The following is a 22,516-nucleotide window of genomic DNA, read 5'->3' as shown; positions in this document are numbered from 1 at the left end:
GCTGTACCACTACTAGTTATTTCCTGTTCCACTCGCAAACAGAGCTTCCGTACGAGGCTTAATGTCTCATCTTCGTGATCCCTATGCGAAATGTAGGTTGGCGACAGAAGAATCGTTCTTCTGTCAGCCTCAAACTCTGGTGTCCCAAAATTTTCTCAGCAGTGCCTCTCGAAAAGTACGTTATCTTGCCTGCGATTCCCATTTCAGTTCACGAATCTTTCTGAAGCACCCTGTATTATTACACACTAAAGTTACGCTTCTGCTTCTTGTTCATGACTTACACATTTTTACCACGTCGCTTTCTTTGATGTCGCATTCTTGCAAATTTTGCCACTGATTTGAAACTAACTTCCTGATGAACAAGAGCCTTGATATTTTAAACATCGCTTAGAACCAGACAATGCAATTTTAACTCCCTTTCTCGTCTGTAGCGGAGGATACCTCGCGTGCCATTGCCGTTTCCCTTTTCACTTTCGTGAATTATTCGCTAGAAGAAATATTCCCACCGTGTTACCTTCACGGTCTTTTCGTGAGTTATAAGCAGGACGAGGCAATATATTGAGTCAGGCGAAGAGAAACCGAAATAAATTTGAAATATACCACATGTCTCTTGTTATCTCATCCAAATGACCTCCCCATGCGTGCCACCCAGCCGCAACAAAGGCCACCTGGCTCGATGACCATTGCCGGAAGTCCCGATGCCCCAGGGTGACGGCCATCTACTCCTCGGCGGTGTACGTGCGGAGTTAACGGCGCGGGCATCCGCAGAGCGATCCATGTGTGGTCAGGGGGCTACAACCAACAGGGTACATGGCGGCCTCACCACAACGGACTAGCTACCATGCTGGATATCAGGTGCAGCCAAGCAAGTAAGTCCATTATTGTCAGCGTCGAAATCGATACTGCACAGTTGATGGAAAAATACGCACCCAGGAGCGTGACCTCGACTAACAGTTGGATAACGAGCGGAAGTGCAGATCCACGTCGACGAAGGATGCGATAGATCTCCGAGCATGATGGACACGATGCACCATGTAAGGCGCCCAACACGAATTGGCTCGCTCTTCGGGGAAATTTTGAAAAATTGTGGCCAAACCCTACTGGGGACCATCACAAAGGCCGAAAGGTATGAGAGTCCCTTTGGTCGCCTCTTACGACATGCAGGAATACTTCGGGCATATTTTAACCCACGGACACGCAAGGGGGGGGGGGGGGGGTTAAAGTGAATCTGAAATCTGTGCTGGTCCGATTCTGATGTTGCTTCTCTACAGCACCATTTTCAGATTCACTAGAAAATACTCTGACGTAAAACCCGAAAACGATCGTGGGCTTAGAAGCAACTAGAGAGGCTTTTCGTACATTTGTAGTACCCATTTCGTTATTTCTTCCGAGTCACGGAACTTTAGCGAAGTAGCTGTCCGCCCACGGTAGCTGAGTGGTCAGCGAGACAATGTCAGTCCTAAGGGCCAGTATTAGATTCCCGGCTGGGTCGGAGATGGGTGTTGTGTTGTCCTAATCGTCATTATTTCATCCCCATCGACGCCCAAGTCGCCGAAGTGGCGTCAAATCGAAAGACTTGTACCAGGCGAACGGTCTACCCGATGGGAGGCACTCGCCACACGACATTTATTTTAGCGAAGTAGCTAACACAATCACGGAAAGCAACACCTATTATTTTAATTTGTTCAGTACACTAGTCATGAATAAATATTTTCGTTGCCATTCCTCTCACCTTGTGTACAATAGCTTGCAGGAATCTGAAGAAAGCCCGTACTGTGCGTTATCTTTAACAAATATTTGTTACTGAATGCTTTGGTGAAATTTATAAATACGGGACCTCCTTGCAAGTTGATTGTAGAAAATATTATGATAACTTATCTATACTCGCTAACGGTTGTAATGATACCTGTCCTGCTGGGCAGATTTTATCTCCACTTCGTATGTGCTGTAGTGCTGTTGTGACGCGCTATTTGATCTCACGGGTTACCAGCTTTCAGTCTCACATAATGGGCACATTTCATTAATATCTTGAGTTCCATTTTAACAGGAATTGCTGAATTTTCTTTGAATTATTTATGAATTGTCTCTCCAGTTAGTACTTAACTAACAATATTAATTTTTAACTGATTATGTACCAGAACGTTCAATAAAATTCTACAGGTAAACCTTAACGGTCACGTGTTTTCTTCAATGCCAACAATTATTTTCATCATTTATTCACTTTCGAAGTTTGTCACGAGAGCTGTGTTTTCTGCTGATACGCTCTTACTTATCCCACCAAGCACTTACTCTGATCGCTCATCGTAAGTACTTTCACCTTAGAGTTCAGAAAAAATTGATGCAGTTCATTGAGTACGTCCTTACACTGCCGCAAGAACACACTAATTCCTCATCTCAGTAAGTCGATAAATTTCTCTCTCTCGTTCCTTGCGAGTCTCAGCAAGTGGTATAACAAGACAATATCTTCAGGTGTCTTTCTCGATTCACATAGTATTTTTTTGCCTTCGAACAGCTTTCATTACTGACATTGTAGTTTCGCTTTGATCTTTTTCATTTCCATTTAGTGCTCAGTAGAAATCTTAGCTTGATTTAAAGCTCGCCGAGGCACGTATATTAAGATTTTTTAGTATGGTTTGCTAATTTAGCCCTTGCCATACTCCAGCAATGCACATTTAACTTATTTTTGGCATACCATGTCCACCGGTCAATATCAGATTTATATTTGGAACATGCTCTCCACAGTTAATATGAATGCTTGCCACTAACTACTTGTCGTCGTGTGTTTTTATTCAACTTCTAATGACCACGCCACCAGTACATTTTCTATTTGGAATGCTTAATACAACATTTCACTGCAGTGTCATTTGTGACATAGGCCGGGATTATTTCTGTAGAAATTACACGTCTTTCTAAATTGTGTAATGCATATATTCTTTCCAGACTACTTGCTGATGCGTTGCCAAAAAAGGTAAACTTCAATGTTGCTTGAGAAGTTTTATCATTTTCGAAAAAATCCCTCCAGTGCGGATTCTTCGCTAAATCACAGAGCTCTCACGAAAACTTTAAATTGAGTAACTGGTCCTGGCTACAAATTACACAGTTCCAATCAACACCTGTTATCAGTTCTTCGATGTCACCACGAGAGGTGTAAAATTTGTCTGAAAAACATAAGTCTTTCATTTTTAGGATTCTTCCAATACGGAGCGTAAATATTAATGAAACGAAAATTTGAAACCTTACTACTAATCTCGTTGCCTGACGAAATATTTCAAGTTTTTATGGGTATGCTTTACGTAGCAACAAACTGTTTCCAACAGTTTTCCGGTATCATTTACAACCTCTTGATATTCCAGAATGTAATAATTATTGTGGTTATTTCTTGTTATGTTGCAATGTGTGTGGGCAGTTCGTACAGTAATTCGTTTAACGCACTTACTTTCACCGGAGACAATATTTTATTTATCTTTAGTGTTGTTACACTATCTCGGATCCACGGTTCCAAAGAGTGAATGCGTTAGCCGTTGTCTGTAACCATGCCAAATACCATTTATCGATCTGTACCGGGCGCTTCACGGTGATCGTCAGGGAGTTGACACTGAGCTGGTATTCTCCGCAAGGATCGACAGCTCGAATCTATTCTGAATGAACTGCCGCTGCTGCTTCCACACTGACGTCTACTGACTACATTCTATTAGTGGCAGTCGGCAACAGATCATCTGTGTCACTTGCCCAGGCGATTTTATCTTTTTTCACCGTCGCTTGTTTGTTGTTGACGACTGAGATAGCCCCATCGTCTTTTTTTCCCTCCTGCAACAGTATTAGCACCAGAGGCGCTGTCGCTGACTTTCTGGCTTTTTTAAACTATGCACTTGTTGCTATTGTGTTTACTCGTACACTGGTATCTTTCCTTCGGATCTGTCCACTCTATCGTCTGTATGTCGCTTCTCATTTTGTAAGTTCAGTTCGTAATCAACAAATTCAGAATATTTTCCTACACTTGTGTCTTTCTCCCACGGAGATTTCTGTAATTTTGGTTACTGGAGTGAATAGTTATGTCACAAGCGACGTCAGCACGTTTCGATTTGTGTGCCTCTACGAAGGGGACATTCTGAGCGACTTCCCGCGAATGGAAGCTGTTTTTCTGCTGGAGCTTGGGACTTAATGGTTATCTCATCTGGCATAGGCCTATACTTACACTGACTGGTCAGTTAGCGGAGCAGACAGATCTATCTGCAATCAACAGCTGGGGATCGTCAGGCGTCGCTGTGCCCACTTACGGTGGCTGTTCCACGTTAAGGGGTTTCTTTTTTTCATTGATTGGCTTTCGGGATGTGCCTACACAGCCATTTAAACAGTGACATGTCAGTTACGACTGATACGAAGGAAAGCACAATGCAAAACGCAGTCTCCCATCGGAGAAAATCGCTGACCCGGCCGGGGAGTGAGGTCGGGCCCCTTCGGTTAGCACTCCGCCGCGCTGAACGCGCCCTTACAGAGGCAGACTTGAAGGGTTCCTTGTGCCGCATTCGTTGGGAGTCCCGGTCGCGACCGCGGCTGGATACGTCAGCGCCATGTTTACAACCGCTCGCCTATGTGAGATGGCATCGTCGCCTAGCGGCAACTGGGCCAAGCGGCTGCGCGGCCACTCCACCGGCGAGTCGCCAACAGGCGATGTTCTCTGCTGGCCGTCTTACAGATCGGAAGTACTCTATAGTCTGCCATTTACGAGCGATAAGGAGTGCTTCAACAAATCAAATCTGGCGTATACCGTTAAACAAAGCCAGTCTGACGCTAATACCGAACTGCTTCTCAAAAGACACGACCGTATGAACGAAACACCCGGCTTACATGGTCAGAAGGAATTCGAAAAGCAGTTCGAAAACAGTTCGAAAACAGTACGAAAACCGACACAGAATGAGATACTTCTTATCGTTAACATTCCCATCCGAGTGTGTGAAATTCAAGGAACTTGAACATTTCTGTACAATTCTATTACACATTTCATTATCCTTTGACGGAAACGACAGAAGCATACTGGCACGCAGGCCAGAGTGGCCGAGCGGTTCTAGGAGCTTCAGTCTAGAACCACGCGACCGCTATGGTCGCAGGTTCGAATCCTGCCTCGGGCATGGTTGTGTGTGATGTCCTTAGGTTAGTTAGGATTAAGTAGTTCTAAGTGACTGATGACCTCCGCTGTTAAGTCCCATCGTGTTCAGAGCCATACTGGCACACATTAAATCCCATGTTATGTTCCAAGAAGATTCCTCCTGCTTCAGTAACGAACTAAAGCACGACTTAACGTAAGCTTCAGTGTGTCTACCAGAAACCGTTCCTGTCTTCAGAATTGTCTTTATCAGTTATCTACCATCAACATCACAACATCAGAAGACAAAAATCAACAATTAAAGTATACAGGTACAAAGTACAAACAATGAGAAAAGCAAGCTTGCCTATCAAGTAACAGCAATTTAGAACTTTGCTGTGCTACTTCTCTAGAGAACGGCTCGAGGCAAACAACCACACAGCTCAAGGGTGGACCCCCTCCTAGCGTTGCTTTGAATAACAATCTGTAATTGTGTCCACACAGTATCAAAAGAGAACTTTTGGGGAGTGACGTGCCAATGTCAGCCTTTCTAACCAAGCGCCATATATATGTGAAATCTACAGAAAATCCTTGCCCTCCTCATGAAGCATGAGAACGACCATTTTATTCCAGTCTCAATTGTGGTTTCCTGTAATTATCTAGTTAGGTGTTGTAGCTGTCTCGACATTGAATTCTCATCGAAGAGGAGTAGGCTTCGAATCCTATCTTCAACGACCTCGTTCTCCTAGAGAATAAACTGCCCCACTTGCCTTTACTAAATCACTCCTCTCAACTTACCAACACTATGCCAGTTTCTTAGATGTTCCAGGTCTACGTCGGCGCCTCTTAGTGGATCACGTTGTAGATGGTGTATGGGACATTTAACGATTTGCCATCAAGTGTCCTCAGGCTGACGTGAGGACTTGTCGCAACAGCAGAGCGCCTTGTTAGAAGAGCACAGCGTGGTGAAGCAGTGCTTCTGGAACGGTATTCGCATTCTGACGGGACGAGCTTCAAATACTCAACCAGTAATTTGATTTAATTTTTCGTTTCCCTACATATACAATGGGCAGAGACATGTTAAAAGAATCAATTTGATGGAATGCAAAATAATTATAGGCAATATAAGAAGCAGACGTTTCCGAAAAAGCGTGCAACCTCAAGAGCATTTAGAGCAGCTTGAAAAACTTCAAAGATTGCATTATTACTCAGTCGCGGTTAGCTGCGACGACTAGAAATCCACATTTTTTGTAGATTATATCTAATCTTCCGAGGCGATGGTGTACGTGATTGAGAGCACGCCGTGTATTCCACTGCTCTTCGTATCAGGAGCGAGATATTCAGATGATTGAGGCCAATGGAGATTTTTCTGTCCTAAGCGATGGTGGCTCAAAGTTAACGATCACTCGCACTTCCGGTGACGCAGAGACCGATTAAATAAACAGGAAGCGTTCACAACAGAAACGGTGCGAAATTCGACAGACTGCGGAGACAGGTGAGGTAGCGATCCGAGTCGGAAAACCTGAACACAGGCAAAATCGTTCACTCTACGATTGATGGCGGGTATCGAGTAATTCAGAGCATAGCGCCAACTGCCGGACAAGTGGGGGAGCGCGGCATTTACGTAGATTGTCGCGTCAGCGGACGGGCCCACGTGTCACGACCGCGGCGGCGCCGTCCACGGAGCAAGCTGCGGCAGTGCTATCAAGCCAGACTATCTTTGACCTTTCGCCCGTATCTGTTACCGGGCTCAGCATCAATCACAGTCTCATACTAAAGGGGTTTACAATCTGTGCATTCCACATGTCCATTCGCACTTTGAAAACGTTTATAGACATCGCTGGTTTTCAAAACGTTATCCAGGATCTGGACGGTTGGTCAGTAACAGTGTAATAGATGGGTAGGCTTTGTGGTCAGGTTTATTCTTTCCACACAGGACGAAACCTCAGGACGGATGACTGGGGAAGCAGTTCGCGTCACCTGATACATCTAAGCATCATACATCCAGCAGGAAGTACGCAACTCATTTAGTTACCTGAGTTATTGGCGTGGGCAGGACTACCAGACAGGCATGTCTCGCCACGAAGCAACTGACTAATAACGTCGATTTTAAAGCTCGTGGCTAATTGCCCCACCTCTATTATACTAATCAACTTATATCTGGTCATGTGTTATGATAATACTGCTAGCTGGGATGGTTTCTTTGGAACAAACGAAGATTTGCTTCCACACCTTCGCAAACCCGAGCTGATTCTCTCTTCACGGAAAGATTAAAGGTTGTTTATCTTCCCATTACCTTTCAGAGGCAGTGTACTTGGATTTATCACCAACCTGATAACAGTATTCATCACCTACTTCTACACTCAAGCGACAAAGAAACCGGTATAAGCATACTTTTTCAAATACAGAGGTAATTAAACAGGCACACTACAGCGGTGCTGTCGGCAACGCCTATAGAGGACAAGCGTCAGACGTAGTTAAATCTATTACTGCTGCTACAATGGCAGGTTATCAAGATTTAAGTGAATCTGAACGTGGTGAACGATCGGACACAGCATTTCCGAGCTAGCGATGATATGGGTATTTTCCCGTGCGACCATTTAACGAGCGTACCGTGAATATCAGGAATCCGGTAAATCAAACGTAGAACATCGCTGCAGCCGGAAAAAGAACCTGCAAGAACGGGACCAAACACACTGAAGACAATCGTTCAATGCGACAGAAGTGCAACCTTTCCGCAAATTGCTGCAAATTTCAGTGCTGGGCCATCAGCAAGAGTCAGCGTGCTAATCATTCGACGAAACATCATCATCGACATGGGTTTTCGGAGCCGAAGGCCCATTCGTGTACCTTTGATGACTGCACGACACAAAGCTTTACGCCTCCCCTGTGCCCGTCAACACCGATACTGGACTGTTGATGAAGTATGTTGCCTGGTCGGACGAATCTCGTTTCAAATTGTATCGAGCAGATGGACGTGTACGGGTATGGAGACAACCTCATGCATCCACTGATGCTACATGTCAGCAGGGGACCGTTCAAACTGCTGGAGGCTCTGTAATGGTGTGGGGCGCGTGCAGTTGGAGTGACATGGGACTCCCTGATATGCCGAGATACGACCGACAGGTGACACATACGTAAGCGTCCTGTCTGATAACCTGCATCCATTCATGTCCATTGTTCATTCCGACTGACTTCAGCAATTCCAGCAAGACAATACGACACACCACTAATCCTGAATTGCTACAGAGTGGCTCCAGAAACACTTTTCTGAGTTTAAATAGTTCCGCTGGCCACCAACCCGCAACCCCCCCCCCCCCCCTCCCCCCTCCCGCCATGAACTTTATTGAGCTTATCTGGGATGCCTTGGAACATGAATTTCAGAAGAGATCTCCACCCACTCGTACTCTTACGGATTATGGACAGCGCTGCAGGATTCATGGTATCAGTTTGCCCCCCATCATTACTTCAGACATTAGTTGAGTCCATGCCACGTCGTGTTGCGGCACTTCTGCGTTCCCTACACGATATTGGGCAGTCGCACCAGTTTCTTTGGCTATTCAGTGTATGAAGGACACAAGTTAACGCAAACCCTGATTAAGGAACAAATGTATCTCCCCTCACTTAAAAAATACAGCGTCCAGCCACTTTAAGGCGTGTTTCACTCTTCCAATCATCTTTCGAAGTTTACGAAATCCGACAGTAGCAAACGTGTCTTTCAATAACATAAAAATCTAAGAAAATTATCGGCCCCTTCTACATTTCCATACATAGCCTACTCCGTAAGCAGTGCAAAATGCATGGCGGACTGCACTTTTTACCAGTACTGCCGAAATTCTGTCTTATTCCATTCGCGTACTGAGGCACGGAAAGAAATTATCTGTACGCATCTGTATACGCCGGTGCCTGCAATTTTCTCCCACTCTGCTTCCAATAAATGTTCTCTGAAGTTACGCAACAGTCTCGCGAGAATTCCGCCGTCTCTTCCAGGGATTCCCATTAAAGCTCCCAGAAGATTTCTGCTATACTTACGCATACGCTATACCGGAGGAGGAAAATTTAGAATCTGTGGGCCCCTCTAACTGTGCCTGTTCTACACCAGTTATCTAGTCAGAACTGCTGCGAAACCCATCCATAATCAAGTTAGATTGCTTTTATACGCCTAGATATTTTATTGAAGTAACTGCTTCCAGTGTTGGTTCTGTAATCGTGTAATCATACAGTGATGGGTCTTTCTGTCTATGTGTACGCAATACGTTACGTGCTCTTACGCTAAGTCAGTTGCCACACACTGCGCTAAGCGTACACCAACAGATCTTCCTGGATTTCCCTGCTATTCTCTATAGTTACAACCTCTCAGTAAAAAAAAAAAAATAGCATCATCCGCAAAAGAGGCTCCTGGAACTTCCGATGTTGTCTATTATGTCACATATATTGTATAAACAATGGACTTACCGTCATTCCCTTGAGGCACGTTCGAATTCCTTCTTGACCTCCAATAAAAGAATAAATCAACCTTTTACTCTACGGAGCTTCGAAGCCGATCGGCAGATACGTATTACGTTCTGGCAATATTCTCTGATACAGCATAAAATTCTCGTGTAGAATTAAAAATGTTGACTACAAAATACGTATACAAGTTTGAAAATTAAAGCCTTCCAGATGTACAAATTTTGATCAATTCGTTACATCATCATCACCATCATCATCATCATGTCTTCTTTAATCATTCAACACAACAGTGACTGACATGTCTGGCAAATTACAGAAATAACACACACTTAACTGATATACACATGGCAGGGGACCGGTTGTGGGTGTTCGGGAAACCAACTCCCATTTGAACAGATAAATTTCTTAACATAAAATGTCATACGTTACAGGGTCTGAAATTTTCCAGGGATATTAGTGGTGGTGATACAAAAATCTTCATGAGAGCAAACCTACATGGATACTCTGCAAATCACATTTAAGTGCCTGGCAGAGGGTCCATCGAACCACCTTCACAATTATCTATTATTCCAATCTCGTATAGCGCGCGGAAAGAATGAACACCTGTATCTTTCCGTACGAGCTATGATTTCCCTTATTTTATCGTGGTGATTGTTCCTCCCTATGTAGATCGATGTCAACAAAATGTTTTCGCATTCTGAGGAGCAAGTTGGTGGTTGGAATTTCGTGAGAAGATTCCGTCGCAACGGAAAACATCTTTTAGTGATGTCCAGCCCAAATACTGGATCATTTCTGTGACACTCTCCCCCATATTTCGCGATAATACAAAACGTGCTGCCCTTCTTTGAACTTTTTCGATGTGCTCCGACAGTCCTATTTAGTAAGGATCCCACACCGCGCAGCAGTATTCTAAAAGAGGACGGACAAGCGTAGTGTAGGCAGTCTCCTTAGTAGGTCTGTTACATTTTCTAAGTGTCCTGCCAACAAAACGCAGTCTTCGGTTAGCCTTTCCCACAACATTTTCTGTGTGTTCCTTCCAATTTAAGTTGTTAGTAATTGTAATACCTAGGTATTTAGTTGAATTTAAGGTTTTTAGATTAGACTGATTTATTGTGAAACCGAAGTTTAACGAATTCCTTTTAGCACACATGTGGATGACCTCACTTTTCGTTACTTAGGGTCAACTGCCACTTTTCGCGCCATAAGGGATATTTTTTTCTAAATCGTTTTGCAGCTTGTTTTGATCTTCTGATGACTTTATTAGTCGATAAACGACAGCGTCATCTGCAAACAACCGAAGACGGCTGTTCAGATTGTCTCCCAAATCGTGTCTATAGTTAAGGAACAGCAAAGGGCCTGTGTACGGACGCAGGAGGAGCTGGCCACTCTTCGCGAACAGCTGAGAGTGTTGATGGCCGCGGTCAGCCGTCTCCAGGCTGCTGCCTCGGCGTGTAGCGGCAGTGGGGAATCTGGTGCGTCGCAAGGTACACCCCAGGTGTTACATGCTTCACCCACTGTCCCTGCTGTCGAGACATCTTCGCGGGTACCGGGCGCGGTTGGGCCACCCTCTCCCAAGGGGAGTGGCGGGTTCAGCGGCGTTCGCGGCGCACGAGGCGGAGGGTCAATGTGGAGGCTGGCCGTGTGGCATCGCCCGCTCTGCCTGTGAGTGGACATGTGGCTGCTCCTTCAGCAAGGTCCGAGCAGGCACACGGGGGGAGGGGTTTATTAGTTATTGGGAGCTCCAACGTTAGGCGGGTGATGGAGCCCCTTAGGGAAATAGCGGAAAGGTCGGGGAAGAAGGCCAGTGTTCACTGTCTGCTTGCCGGGGGGTCTCATCCGAGATGTGGAGGAGGCCCTACCGGCGGCGATAGAGAGCACTGGGTGCACCCGACTGCAAATTGTTGCTCATGTCGGCACAAATGACTCCTGCTGTCCGGGTTCAGAGGTCATCCTCACTTCGTACAGGCGGTTGGCGGAGTTGGTGAAGGCGGAAAGCCTCGCTCGCGGGGTGGAATCAGAGCTAACTATTTGTAGTATCGTTCCCAGAACCGATCGCGGTCCTCTGGTTTGGAGCCGAGTGGAAGGCTTAAACCAGAGGCTCAGACGATTCTGCGGAGAGCTGGGGTGCAAATTTCTCGACCTCCGTTATCGGGTGGAGAAATGTAGGGTCCCCCTGAATAGGTCAGGCGTGCACTACACGCCGGAAGCGGCTACAAGGGTAGCGGAGTACGTGTGGAGTGTACATGGGGTTTTTTTAGGTTAGAGAATTCCCTTCCTAGGCCCGACAAGACGCCTCCTGAGACGCGGCAAGGCAGGAGTAGGCAAAATGCAACAGGGAATAACAATATTAATGTGCTAATAGTAAACTGCAGGAGCGTCTATAGAAAGGTCCCAGAACTGCTCTCATTAATAAACGGTCACAACGCCCATATAGTACTAGGGACAGAAAGTTGGCTGAAACCACATGTAAACAGTAATGAAATCCTAAACTCAGATTGGAATGTATACCGCAGAGACAGGCTGGACAGTGAAGGGGGAGGCGTGTTTATAGCGATACGAAGTGCAACAGTATCGAAGGAAATTGACGGAGATTCGAATTGTGCAATTATTTGGGTGAAGGCCACGGTTACAGCAGGCTCAGACATGGTAATTGGATGTCTCTATAGGCCCCCGGGCTCAGCAGCTGTTGTGGCTCAGCACCTGAAGAATAATTTGGAAAATATTTCGAGTAGATTTCCCCACCATGTTATAGTTCTGGGTGGAGATTTTAATTTGCCGGATATAGACTGGGAGACTCAAACGTTCATAACGGGTGGCAGGGACAAAGAATGCAGTGAAATATTTTTAAGTGCTTTATCTGAAAACTACCTTGAGTAGTTAAACAGAGAACCGACTCGTGGCGATAACATATTAGACCTTCTGGTGACAAACAGACCCCAACTATTTGAAACAGTTAACGCAGAACAGGGAATCAGCGATCATAAAGCGATTACTGCATCGATGATTTCAGTCGTAAATAGAAATATTAAAAAAGGTAGGAAGATTTTTCTGTTTAGCAAAAGTGGCAAAAAGCAGATTACAGAGTACCTGACGCCTCAACACAAAAGTTTTGTCTCAAGTACAGATAGTGTTGAGGATCAGTGGACAAAGTTCAAAACCATCGTACAATATGCATTAGATGAGTATGCGCCAAGCAAGATCGTAAGAGATGGAAAAGAGCCACCGTGGTACAACAACCGAGTTAGAAAACTGCTGCGGAAGCAAAGGGAACTTCACAGCAAACAAACATAGCCAAAACCTTGCAGACAAACAAAAATTACGCGAAGCGAAATGTAGTGTGAGGAGGGCTATGCGAGAGGCTTTCAATGAATTCGAAAGTAAAGTTCTATGTACTGAATTGGCAGAAAATCGTAAGAAATTTTGGTCCTATGTCAAAGCGGTAGGTGGATCAAAACAAAATGTCCAGACACAGAGGATGACAGACTAAAGGCCGAATTACAAATTGTCTTTTCCAAAGCTGTTTCACAGAGGAAGACTGCACAGTGTTTCCTTCTCTAGATTGTCGCACAGTTGACAAAATGGTAGCTATCGAAATAGACGACAGAGGGATAGAGAAACAAAATCGCTCAAAAGAGGAAAGGCCGCTGGTCCTGATGGGATACCAGTTCGATTTTACACAGAGTACGCGAAGGAACTTGCCCCCCTTCTTGCAGCGGTGTACCGTAGGTCTCTAGAAGAGCGAAGCGTTCCAAAGGATTGGAAAAGGCACAGGTCATCCCCGTTTTCAAGAAGGGACGTCGAACAGATGTGCAGAACTAGACCTATATCTCTAACGTCGATCAGTTGTAGAATTTTGGAACACGTATTATGTTAGAGTATAATGACTTTTCTGGAGACTAGAAATCTACTCTGTAGGAATCAGCATGGGTTTCGAAAAAGACAGTCGTGTGAAACCCAGCTCGCGCTATTCGTCCACGAGACTCAGAGGGCCTTAGACACGGGTTCACAGGTAGATGCCGTGTTTCTTGACTTCCGCAAGGCGTTTGACACAGTTCCCCACAGTAGTTTAATGAACAAAGTAAGAGCATACGGACTATCAGACCAATTGTGTGATTGAATTGAAGAGTTCCTGGATGACAGAACGCAGCATGTCATTCTCAATGCAGAAAAGTCTTCCGAAGTAAGAGTGATTTCAGGTGTGCCGCAGGGGAGTGTCATAGGACCGTTGCTATTCACAATATACATAGATGACCTGGTGGATGACATCGGAAGTTCACTGAGGCTTTTTGCAGATGATGCTGTGGTGTATCGAGAGGTTGCAACAATGGAAAATTGTACTGAAATGCAGGAGGATCTGCAGCGAATTGACGCATGGTGCACGGAATGGCAATTGAATCTCAATGTAGACAAGTGTAATGTGATGCGAATACATAGAAAGATAGGTCCCTTATTTAGCTACAAAATAGCAGGTCAGCAACTGGAAGCAGTTAATTCCATAAATTATCTGGGAGTACGCATTAGGAGTGATTTAAAATGGAATGAACATATAAAGTTGATCGTCGGTAAAGCAGATGCCAGACAGATTCATTGGAAGAATCCTACGGAAATGCAATCCGACAACAAAGGAAGTAGGTTACAGTACGCTTGTTCGCCCACTGCTTGAATACTGCTAAACTGTCTGGGATCCGTGCCTGATAGGGTTGATAGAAGAGATAGAGAAGATCCAATGGAGAGCAGCACGCTTCGTTACAGGATCATTTAGTAATCGCGAAACCGTTACGGAGATGATAGATAAACTCCAGTGTAAGACTCTGCAGGAGAGACGCTCAGTAGCTCGGTATGGGCTTTTGTTAAAATTTCGAGAACATGCCTTCACCGAAGAGTCAAGCAGTATATTGCTCCCTCCTACGTATATCTCGCGAAGAGACCATGAGGATAAAATCAGAGATATTAGAGCCCACACAGAAGCATACCGACAATCCTCCTTTCCACGTACAATACGAGACTGGAGTAGAAGGGAGAACCGATAGAGGTACTCAGGGTACCCTCCACCACACACCGTCAGGTGGCTTGCGGAGTATGGATGTAGATGTAGAACACTACCTTGTGGAATGCCAGAAATCACTTCTGTTTTACTTGATGACTTTCCGCCTATTACTACGAACTGACCTCTGACAGGAAATCGCAAATCCAGTCACGTAACAGACGATAATCAATAAGCACGCAATTTCACTACGAGTCGCTTGTGTGGTACAGTGCCAAAAGCCTTCCGGAAATCCAGAAATACAGAGTATCTGAAATCCCTTGTCTGAGGTGGCTGCGTCCGCACAACACGAAATTTAACAGCGAAAAGCCCCCGTAATCATTTATTCACAACCAAATGCAACTACAAATTCTCCCTAATTATGGGCTCGGAGTAATGCGACATTCGATTCTGAAGGACTCCGAGAATGTGGACATGCTGGTAATGAGAATAGAACAGTTAGCGCCTGCACGGGAATACAGTGATTTTGCCGTAGCATTTCTTTTTCCTGGTACTCTTTAATAGAGCTCCAGTCCACTGACGAAAGGAACTATCCCAGCTAACAGTATTACCGTAACACAAGGCCGGAAATAACATGATTAGTATAATCGAGGTGGGGCAGTCAACCACGAGGTTTAAAATAGACGCTATCATTCAGTTACTCCGTGGCGAGACATGCCTGTCTGGTACAGTTCTGCCCACGCCAGAAAGTCAGGTAACTTAATGAAGTGTGGACCTACTACTGGATGTGCGATGGTTACACTACTTGCCTAAGTATCAGGTTGCATGTATTGCTTCCCCCGACATCCGTCCTGAGGTTTCTGCGAGTGTGGAAAGAACAAACCTGATCACAAAGCCTGGCCGTCCATTACACTATTCTGCCTGGGGTTGTACGTGGTAGTGCAATGATCAACGCACTACTCCCATCGGGGAGAACTGGAGTTCTAACTCCTGGCCAGCGATCCAGAATTTCGTTTTACTTGATTCCCGTAACTCAGTCCCCGTCTTCGTCCTGTCCCATACTGTGGTGCACTTTTTAATGACCTCGTCTCGACGAGGCGTTTAAGCCCCGATATTCCTGCCTTCCAAACCCAATTCTCCATTTTGCCTTCATGGTGTTTTCGCGAAGTATGCGTAGAAGCAATATATTGGCTAATTCTTCAAGAAAGCCGGCCGAAGTGGCCGAGCGCTTCTAGACACTTCAGTCCGGAACCGCGCTGCAGCTTCGGTTGCAGGTTCGAATCCTGCCTCGGGCATGGATGTGTGTGATGTCCTTAGGTTAGTTAGGTTTAAGTAGTTCTAAGTTCTAGGTGACTGATGACCTCAGAAGTTAAGTCCCATAGTGCTTAGAGCCATTTGAACCATTTTTTTCTTCTAGAAACGTAAGCAATATATTGGCTGATTCTTCTAGAAACGTACGCTCTCTGAATTTTGGCAGTAAACCGCACCGTGATGGACAACACCTCTTGTAGCCTCTGCATCTGGAGATGGCAAGCATCTCGCGTTTACTAACCGTACGAATGTGAAGATCGTAGAAGATTGGCTGAATTGTTCGGCCGCCTGGTTCATGCCTTTCTATTTGACGCCACTTCGCTGAATTGAGTGTCGATGAAATGAAATGATTAACTACAACATAAATACCCAGTCCCCGAGCGAAGAAAATCGACGACCGGGCCGGGAATCCAACCCAGAACCCCGCCATCTATGGACAGCGACGATAACCAGTAAACCAAGAGCAACGGGCTCGAGCAGAGTTATCCGGCGTGACCATGACAACTACTGCACAGACAAGGTGCAGTCCCACCGTATTTAGTTGTCAGGCTCCGTGCTACGTTTCCTCCTACACTTCTGAATTATGGCAACATTAAAACCGAAAGTAAATATCGGAATGTAGAAGTTTTGCAATTATTTGAAGTTCAAAAGTGAAAGGTAGTATGTAACCAAAAATCTCTTAAATTATTCAAATAAACTGATTTTTGTTTTTACGTTCTAGGAAAATGTAGCTAGCAAGCATATGTGTTAAGAGTTATTTATCCGCTTATCAGACAAATAGCGGTGAACTGATCAAAATTTATGCATCTCGTGGGCTTAATTATTCAAACATGTATGTTTTTCGCAGTGTGATATTATACTTTGAAACGAGAAAGTTATGCTGTATCACACAGGAAGATGATAATGATCACAGAAAACTGTGTTCATACTGCCAGTACTTAATACGCATCTGCGGATCGACTCCGAACTTTAACATTTACTGGTAAGATGCATTTGCCAGTACACAAAAAGCGTAATGTGGTATCTATTACAACTGATTTGTCAAAGAATTGAAATTTATTTAATCAAAGGACATGTCATTTAATAGCAAAATTTATATTTTGCGATTGCCGTTCATCTACGTCTGTCTACATATAAACTCCGCTAGCCACCTTTCCTGTTCCACTCGCAAATAGAGCGTGGGAAGAACGACTCTCTTGATGCCTCCGTGCGAGCCCTCATTTCTCCTATCTTATATTCGTGGTCCTTACGCAAAAGTTCTTGCATTTACTGGGAATCAGTTTTCAGCCTGTGCGTCAACGTTTGATTTCCTGCCACACACCTTACGGTAGTAAGGCCGCAACTTTTACGAACTTCTCTCTTAAAATGACATTTTTCTGTTACGAGACGAAGGAAGGGATTCCTTTCATAAATTATTGTATTTGCGCTGTCATCCTATCGTTTAGTCCAGTTTCAAGAAATGGATGAACCTTGAAAGAGTGGTTTAATCTTGAAGCAAAGCTACAGTCAACCCGATGTGTTTTACCATCTTACAGCTTTATTGGGCACGTTCGTAATCGGGATGACCTGTGAACTGATTTACGTAGTCAGTTGCATTTTAACATGGATTTCGAACCACGGCGCAACTCCGCATTTGCAGAAACAAATTCTGCCGAAGATGACTTAACAATCCTATGACTGACCGGGGCACCAAGCCGAGACATTTGCACCGTAGTATGGTACTTTACCACTAACGTGGCGTCTTTCTTTCGACCTGTTTCTTCGTCGTTTCGCAGTGGTTCTGTGCGGGTGTCGCTTGACATCTTACATTTTCCATCGGTAAGAACACTGAGGGATTTGTATTACGGAGGGTGGTTAGTACCCTCATCATACGCGCTGGGCTACCGTGCCGGCTGCCACAGACACTTCGTCGTGAATAATATGGAAGATTTCTTCTTTTTCTCTTCAGACGAAACTAGATATTGCTACACGTACTGCATTGAACTTCCACATCCTCACACGCACTCTGTTCGACATTTTCAAATGCTAGAAACTACTGTCGCAACAGGGGCTTCCAAGTGGCGGTGCGTCGCGCGCCTACAGTAGGCCGCTTCTTAGCACGATGTGCGTGCGGAGCGCTGAATGAAAACACACGCGTCGAAGAAACGTTAGGGCACGACGTCATCGATTAGCGAGAACAAGGTGTATGTCACTCGGGATGGAAAATCGTCGCCGCCGCTATGAGCTGCATCAAAGAGACGCCACAGGCGACGCTGGCGGCCAAAACGGGGCTCACGAAAAACACTGGCGTGTGCCTAAGATGTAGGCTTTATTGCGCCCGAGCAGAAGACCACACTGCTCGCAATAATCCCCCTCTCCCCGCTCATATCGCTAGACGTACAGTATTTATCTTTACTTTCACATCCTCGAAACCAGTGTGTGTCTCATGGCTATCACTATTCGGCCAGTGATGTTAGTCTTGATAGTAGTACATACCTTTGTGCAAACTTCCTGTTGCAACCTAAGCTCAGTGGGACGGCTACTGTTGAGCAAACAAGTGAAAGTCTCGTTCATTTCTTGCAGCCAATGGCATTTTTTAAAATAATACTCCCAGAAAGAACTTAATGCATCCAACAAAGAGGAGATATCAATGTTTCCTCATGCAGGGGAAAGGTGGCTGACATTCCGTCCGGCCGCCTCCATTTCGACAGGCCTAACTCAAAAGATTTCGAGAGCAGCACATTTCCCATAAAAAAACATGACAGCTTCCTAATCATATCGTTCTCCACTCCGAGATTCTGTACCGACTATGGCGATTCCGACGGCGACGAGAAAGTCTAATCTTCTGTTCCTTTTTTGCACGGAGGCAGGTAAAATGTTAGATTCCTTTACATTCACCGAGCGAGGTGGCGCAGTGGTTAGACACTGGACTCGCATTCGGGAGGACGACGGTTCAATCCCGCGCCCGGCCATCCTGATTTAGGTTTTCCGTGATTTCCCTGAATCACTTCAGGCAAATGCCGGGATGGTTCCTCTGAAAGGGCACGGCCGACTTCCTTCCCCATCCTTCCCTAATCCGATGAGACCGATGACCACGCTGTCTGGTCCCCTTCCCCAAACCAACCAACCATCCTTTACATTCGTATTAACGATTTGATGGATCCGAGGGAGTGATTTCAGTCACTCGCTGTATTTATTCAGCATACTACACACAAGACAATGTTAACGCACAGCTACAGATTTAGAGATTCACATTTTCATCCAGCACCTAGCTGACTATCTCAGCGGGACGTAATTGAACGAGCAAAATAAAGCTTTCTTTTAATGGTCTTTTTACATTATGGCGAAAACTTTTGTCCAAATGATTATTTTGCGTGTTCATGTAGGTATGTTGGTTGCTGATTTAAAAAACAGATAGGTTGATGGCAGCTAAACTCTCGAAAAGTAGCTGCGTGTTAGCGTTGTTCAGTTTTGTACTAGATAAATGTGACGAAAATGGCGTGGTGAGAACTAACTTCGTCACCAGGGAGAACAGTTTGGAGACTTCATTGGATACCTTTAAGAAAAAAAAAAAAAAAAAAAAAAAAAAAAAAAAAAAAAAAAAAGGCTCTGAGCACTATGGGACTTAACATCGATTGTCATCAGTCCCCTAGAACTTGGAACTACTTAAACCTAACAAACCTAACTAACCTAAGGACATCACACATACCTATAAGACATCTAACAAGTGATCATAATGGTACTAAAGCGTTTATTTCGGTGAAGAAAAGAGACCACACTTCTCTTTGAAACTGGTCTTTTATTCGGAGAACTGTCAGATGAAAAATGAGGAAGGAAATCGGCCATAAAATGGTACCATTTCGATGTTTGTCTGAATGATTTATGGAATCACAGTAAATGTAAATAAGGACAACCGGGTTAGTATACAAACCATGTGCCTCTAGACTCGAATTAATGGCATGAGAAAAGCGAACAAAAATATTTTTTCTTTGACATGATTTGTATAATCAATTCTCTAAAAATCTGCCACGGATCAAAATTGTTGCTGACAAAAGCCTAAGCTATCTTTTGCACCACTGTCGACGTAACTCTCTTCGACACTTCGATTAGCAAGCGCGCTAATGCTTTATGTGTATACAGAAATAAGAGAACGGGTGTTCGGGTACTTACCTCTTCAACTTCTCTGGAGAACTTGACAGGTCGTAGGTAGTAGAGCAGCACACACACGTGGATGAAGTTTATGCAGACGAAGGCAGCATTCCAGAGGAAGGCATCGAAGGAGCACATAACCGTCCAGCCCCACAACGCAAAAAACGCGCACCCCACGAGAAGCGTGCATCTAAGATACAGTATGCCGTACATGCCATTCGGGGCAAGATAAGAAAGGAAGAAAAATGTATTGGCCAACTGGAAGTATACATGGTTGATTGAGGCCCATTGAGTGCAATAAGATACACTGAAAACTGACGAAAATAAGGACACGCTATGGGTTGCATTAGGCCAGTCTTGTGATGAGCTGTGCATCTTGTGCGAATCTCCGTCGCTACCCGATCCTACCTGGGATATCGTCGGAGAGGTCACAGAAGCGAAAATTGTTAGATTGTCCATAAGAGCAGATTCTGCTGGGGGCCACGAAGAGCCTGCATTGTCACCGCTCCCTTCGACTAATGCTGTAGCCAAGGCACTGACAAAAGACATTGAGGTTAGACTTCCCCAAGAAAATCTTCCGATATTCCAAAAATTAAGAACCCTCTGAGTATTAGCCGTGATTCTACATTTCACACCTAAATAGGTCTTACATTATACATTTACATATTTGTTTTGTGGCACGGATGATTTCTATAAACAAACGAGCCATCGGGCTTCCTGAGCTTTGTCGCAGAGGTGGACCCAGCAACCTGGAAGAGAAAACTTTTATCACTTTCTTTTTATGTGGTGCAGCATCTGCGATGTAACTACGACAGCCTGGACGACGGAGATTTAAAAATAAATAAATAAATAAAGTGTAACTTATTAGCAGTTCATAACCAAAATAATGTTCGAATTTCACTTCACTTCGATCTTATGAAATATATCTGAAAGCGCTTCGTGCAACAATGTCAACGAGGTGTTTACCATTTCTGTACAATACGTATAACTACAATACATACAGAAAACAAATACACATGCATGAAAAAAAATATGTGCGTGCACCACTGGCTTATAATTAAAATTAAAGTGTGCATCGCTATAAATACTGTACTACCTATTTAATAGCATTGCAAGCCGTACAAACTGTGTTCCTGAACAGCACAATTTACGTACACCTACCGTTCAAAAACTATCAAAACTTAGAAGCACCGGTAGTTACCTACAACTGCTTTCATCTGACACGATGGTCTGATTTAAGGGTCGTGTATTAACAAAATTAATATGAATCTGTAGCTGAATATACTTCCGAAACATACCGGTCACATGCTTAGCTTCACTGTAGAATCTTAACCATTCGTCCGTAGTATTTTGGCTTCAGTTACACAATTTAAAATTAAAACTGATAGGTCCGCTTTCAATCAAATGTAAATCAAATTTTCCGATGTCCAAACAAAATTTCTTTCTCATTTATCATGCACGCACATGGATCACTTTGACAGCAATTTATTTTGAACAGCGAACTTTGAATCAAATTTACGGTACTCACCAGAGGCGCTCCTAGTGCTTCCAACACTCTTCCGATAAGACTACAATTTTTGATCTACACAGCCGAAACAATTGTCCCTCACTCATCACTCGCATGTGCTCGCATACACAACGCTACGCGTACACTGGCGCTGCAGCAGTTTGACAACCGTTTGCGCCAACGTCTCAAAGAAAACTAAACAAGTCCATCGACAAGTTTCAAGTTTGCCAGCACTGCGTTTGAAATGCCACCTAGCGACCGTAGCGCGCACTACATTGTATCCCAGTGTCCTCTGTGAGCTCCGTGCGGAAGCTTCACTGCTGAATGGACGCTCTGCTGTGGCTTGCTGCCAAATCTCTTTCGTTTTCTGCTCCGTTATGATTTTTTAGTTAGAAACGTGTTACCATAGACTTATATAAATATTAAAAAAATCAAAGGCACAAGTCTTAGAAAGGAAGGAATCACTATGGATCTCTAAAATTCGCGCAAAATGCACTGAAAGAGCCATGCTGTAACGACGTGTCTTTGTGTTGTTCCGGTGTGTGTCGTTATTACTATGTTGTAACGTTTGTACTCGAAGTAACCTCGCATAATTACTCTAGAAACTGTGCTACAAGAATGTTAAGAACCATCAAGTATTTCCACCTACTGGCATTTTCAGAGCAGCGGTGTGTTTCAGCTGAGATTAGTATAGCAGAAAAATTTCTCTTCTGATTTACTTTCTTGCGCTGTAAAAGTGTATGTTGTCGCACACAGATACTGACACCGAACTCGAATGCAAACTTGTGTAACTGCATTATGAGGTCATTTCAATGTGATATATTATCAATTAGTGGAATCAAGGGCGTACCCAGGATATGAACTAATGGGGGGGGGGGGGGGGCAGGTCATACTAGTCTCAGGAAACAAGGACTCGATACAACATACAGCACTTCTTATTAAATAAAACAGTAAACCAGTGAAAAACTGCTTTTAATAAACATTTTAAATACAAGAATTCACTTGTACAATACGAGAAAACATATAGCACTTCTTATTAAATAAAACAGTA

At 44.3% G+C, this 22,516-nt stretch overlaps 1 protein-coding gene across 1 annotated transcript in view; it reads right to left on the bottom strand.

The window, feature by feature from the left end:
* Nucleotides 1-21,666, bottom strand: part of LOC126299014 (blood vessel epicardial substance-like) — a 155,357-nt gene extending 133,691 nt beyond the window's left edge. The window contains exons 1-2 of the mRNA XM_049990650.1: nucleotides 21,487-21,666; nucleotides 19,980-20,707 (exon numbers count right to left, since the gene is read on the bottom strand). Of these exons, the coding sequence (XP_049846607.1) occupies nucleotides 19,980-20,507 (528 nt within the window). The 5' untranslated portion in view covers nucleotides 20,508-20,707; nucleotides 21,487-21,666. The remainder of the gene's footprint in view (nucleotides 1-19,979; nucleotides 20,708-21,486) is intronic.
* Between the last annotated feature and the right edge of the window lie 850 nt (nucleotides 21,667-22,516).

The sequence above is a fragment of the Schistocerca gregaria genome, chromosome X (genome assembly GCF_023897955.1).
Source record: "Schistocerca gregaria isolate iqSchGreg1 chromosome X, iqSchGreg1.2, whole genome shotgun sequence".
Classification (NCBI taxonomy): Eukaryota; Metazoa; Arthropoda; class Insecta; order Orthoptera; family Acrididae; genus Schistocerca; species Schistocerca gregaria.
The sequence above is the reverse complement of the archived record's forward strand: the minus strand, read 5'-3'. Positions and strand labels throughout refer to the sequence as shown.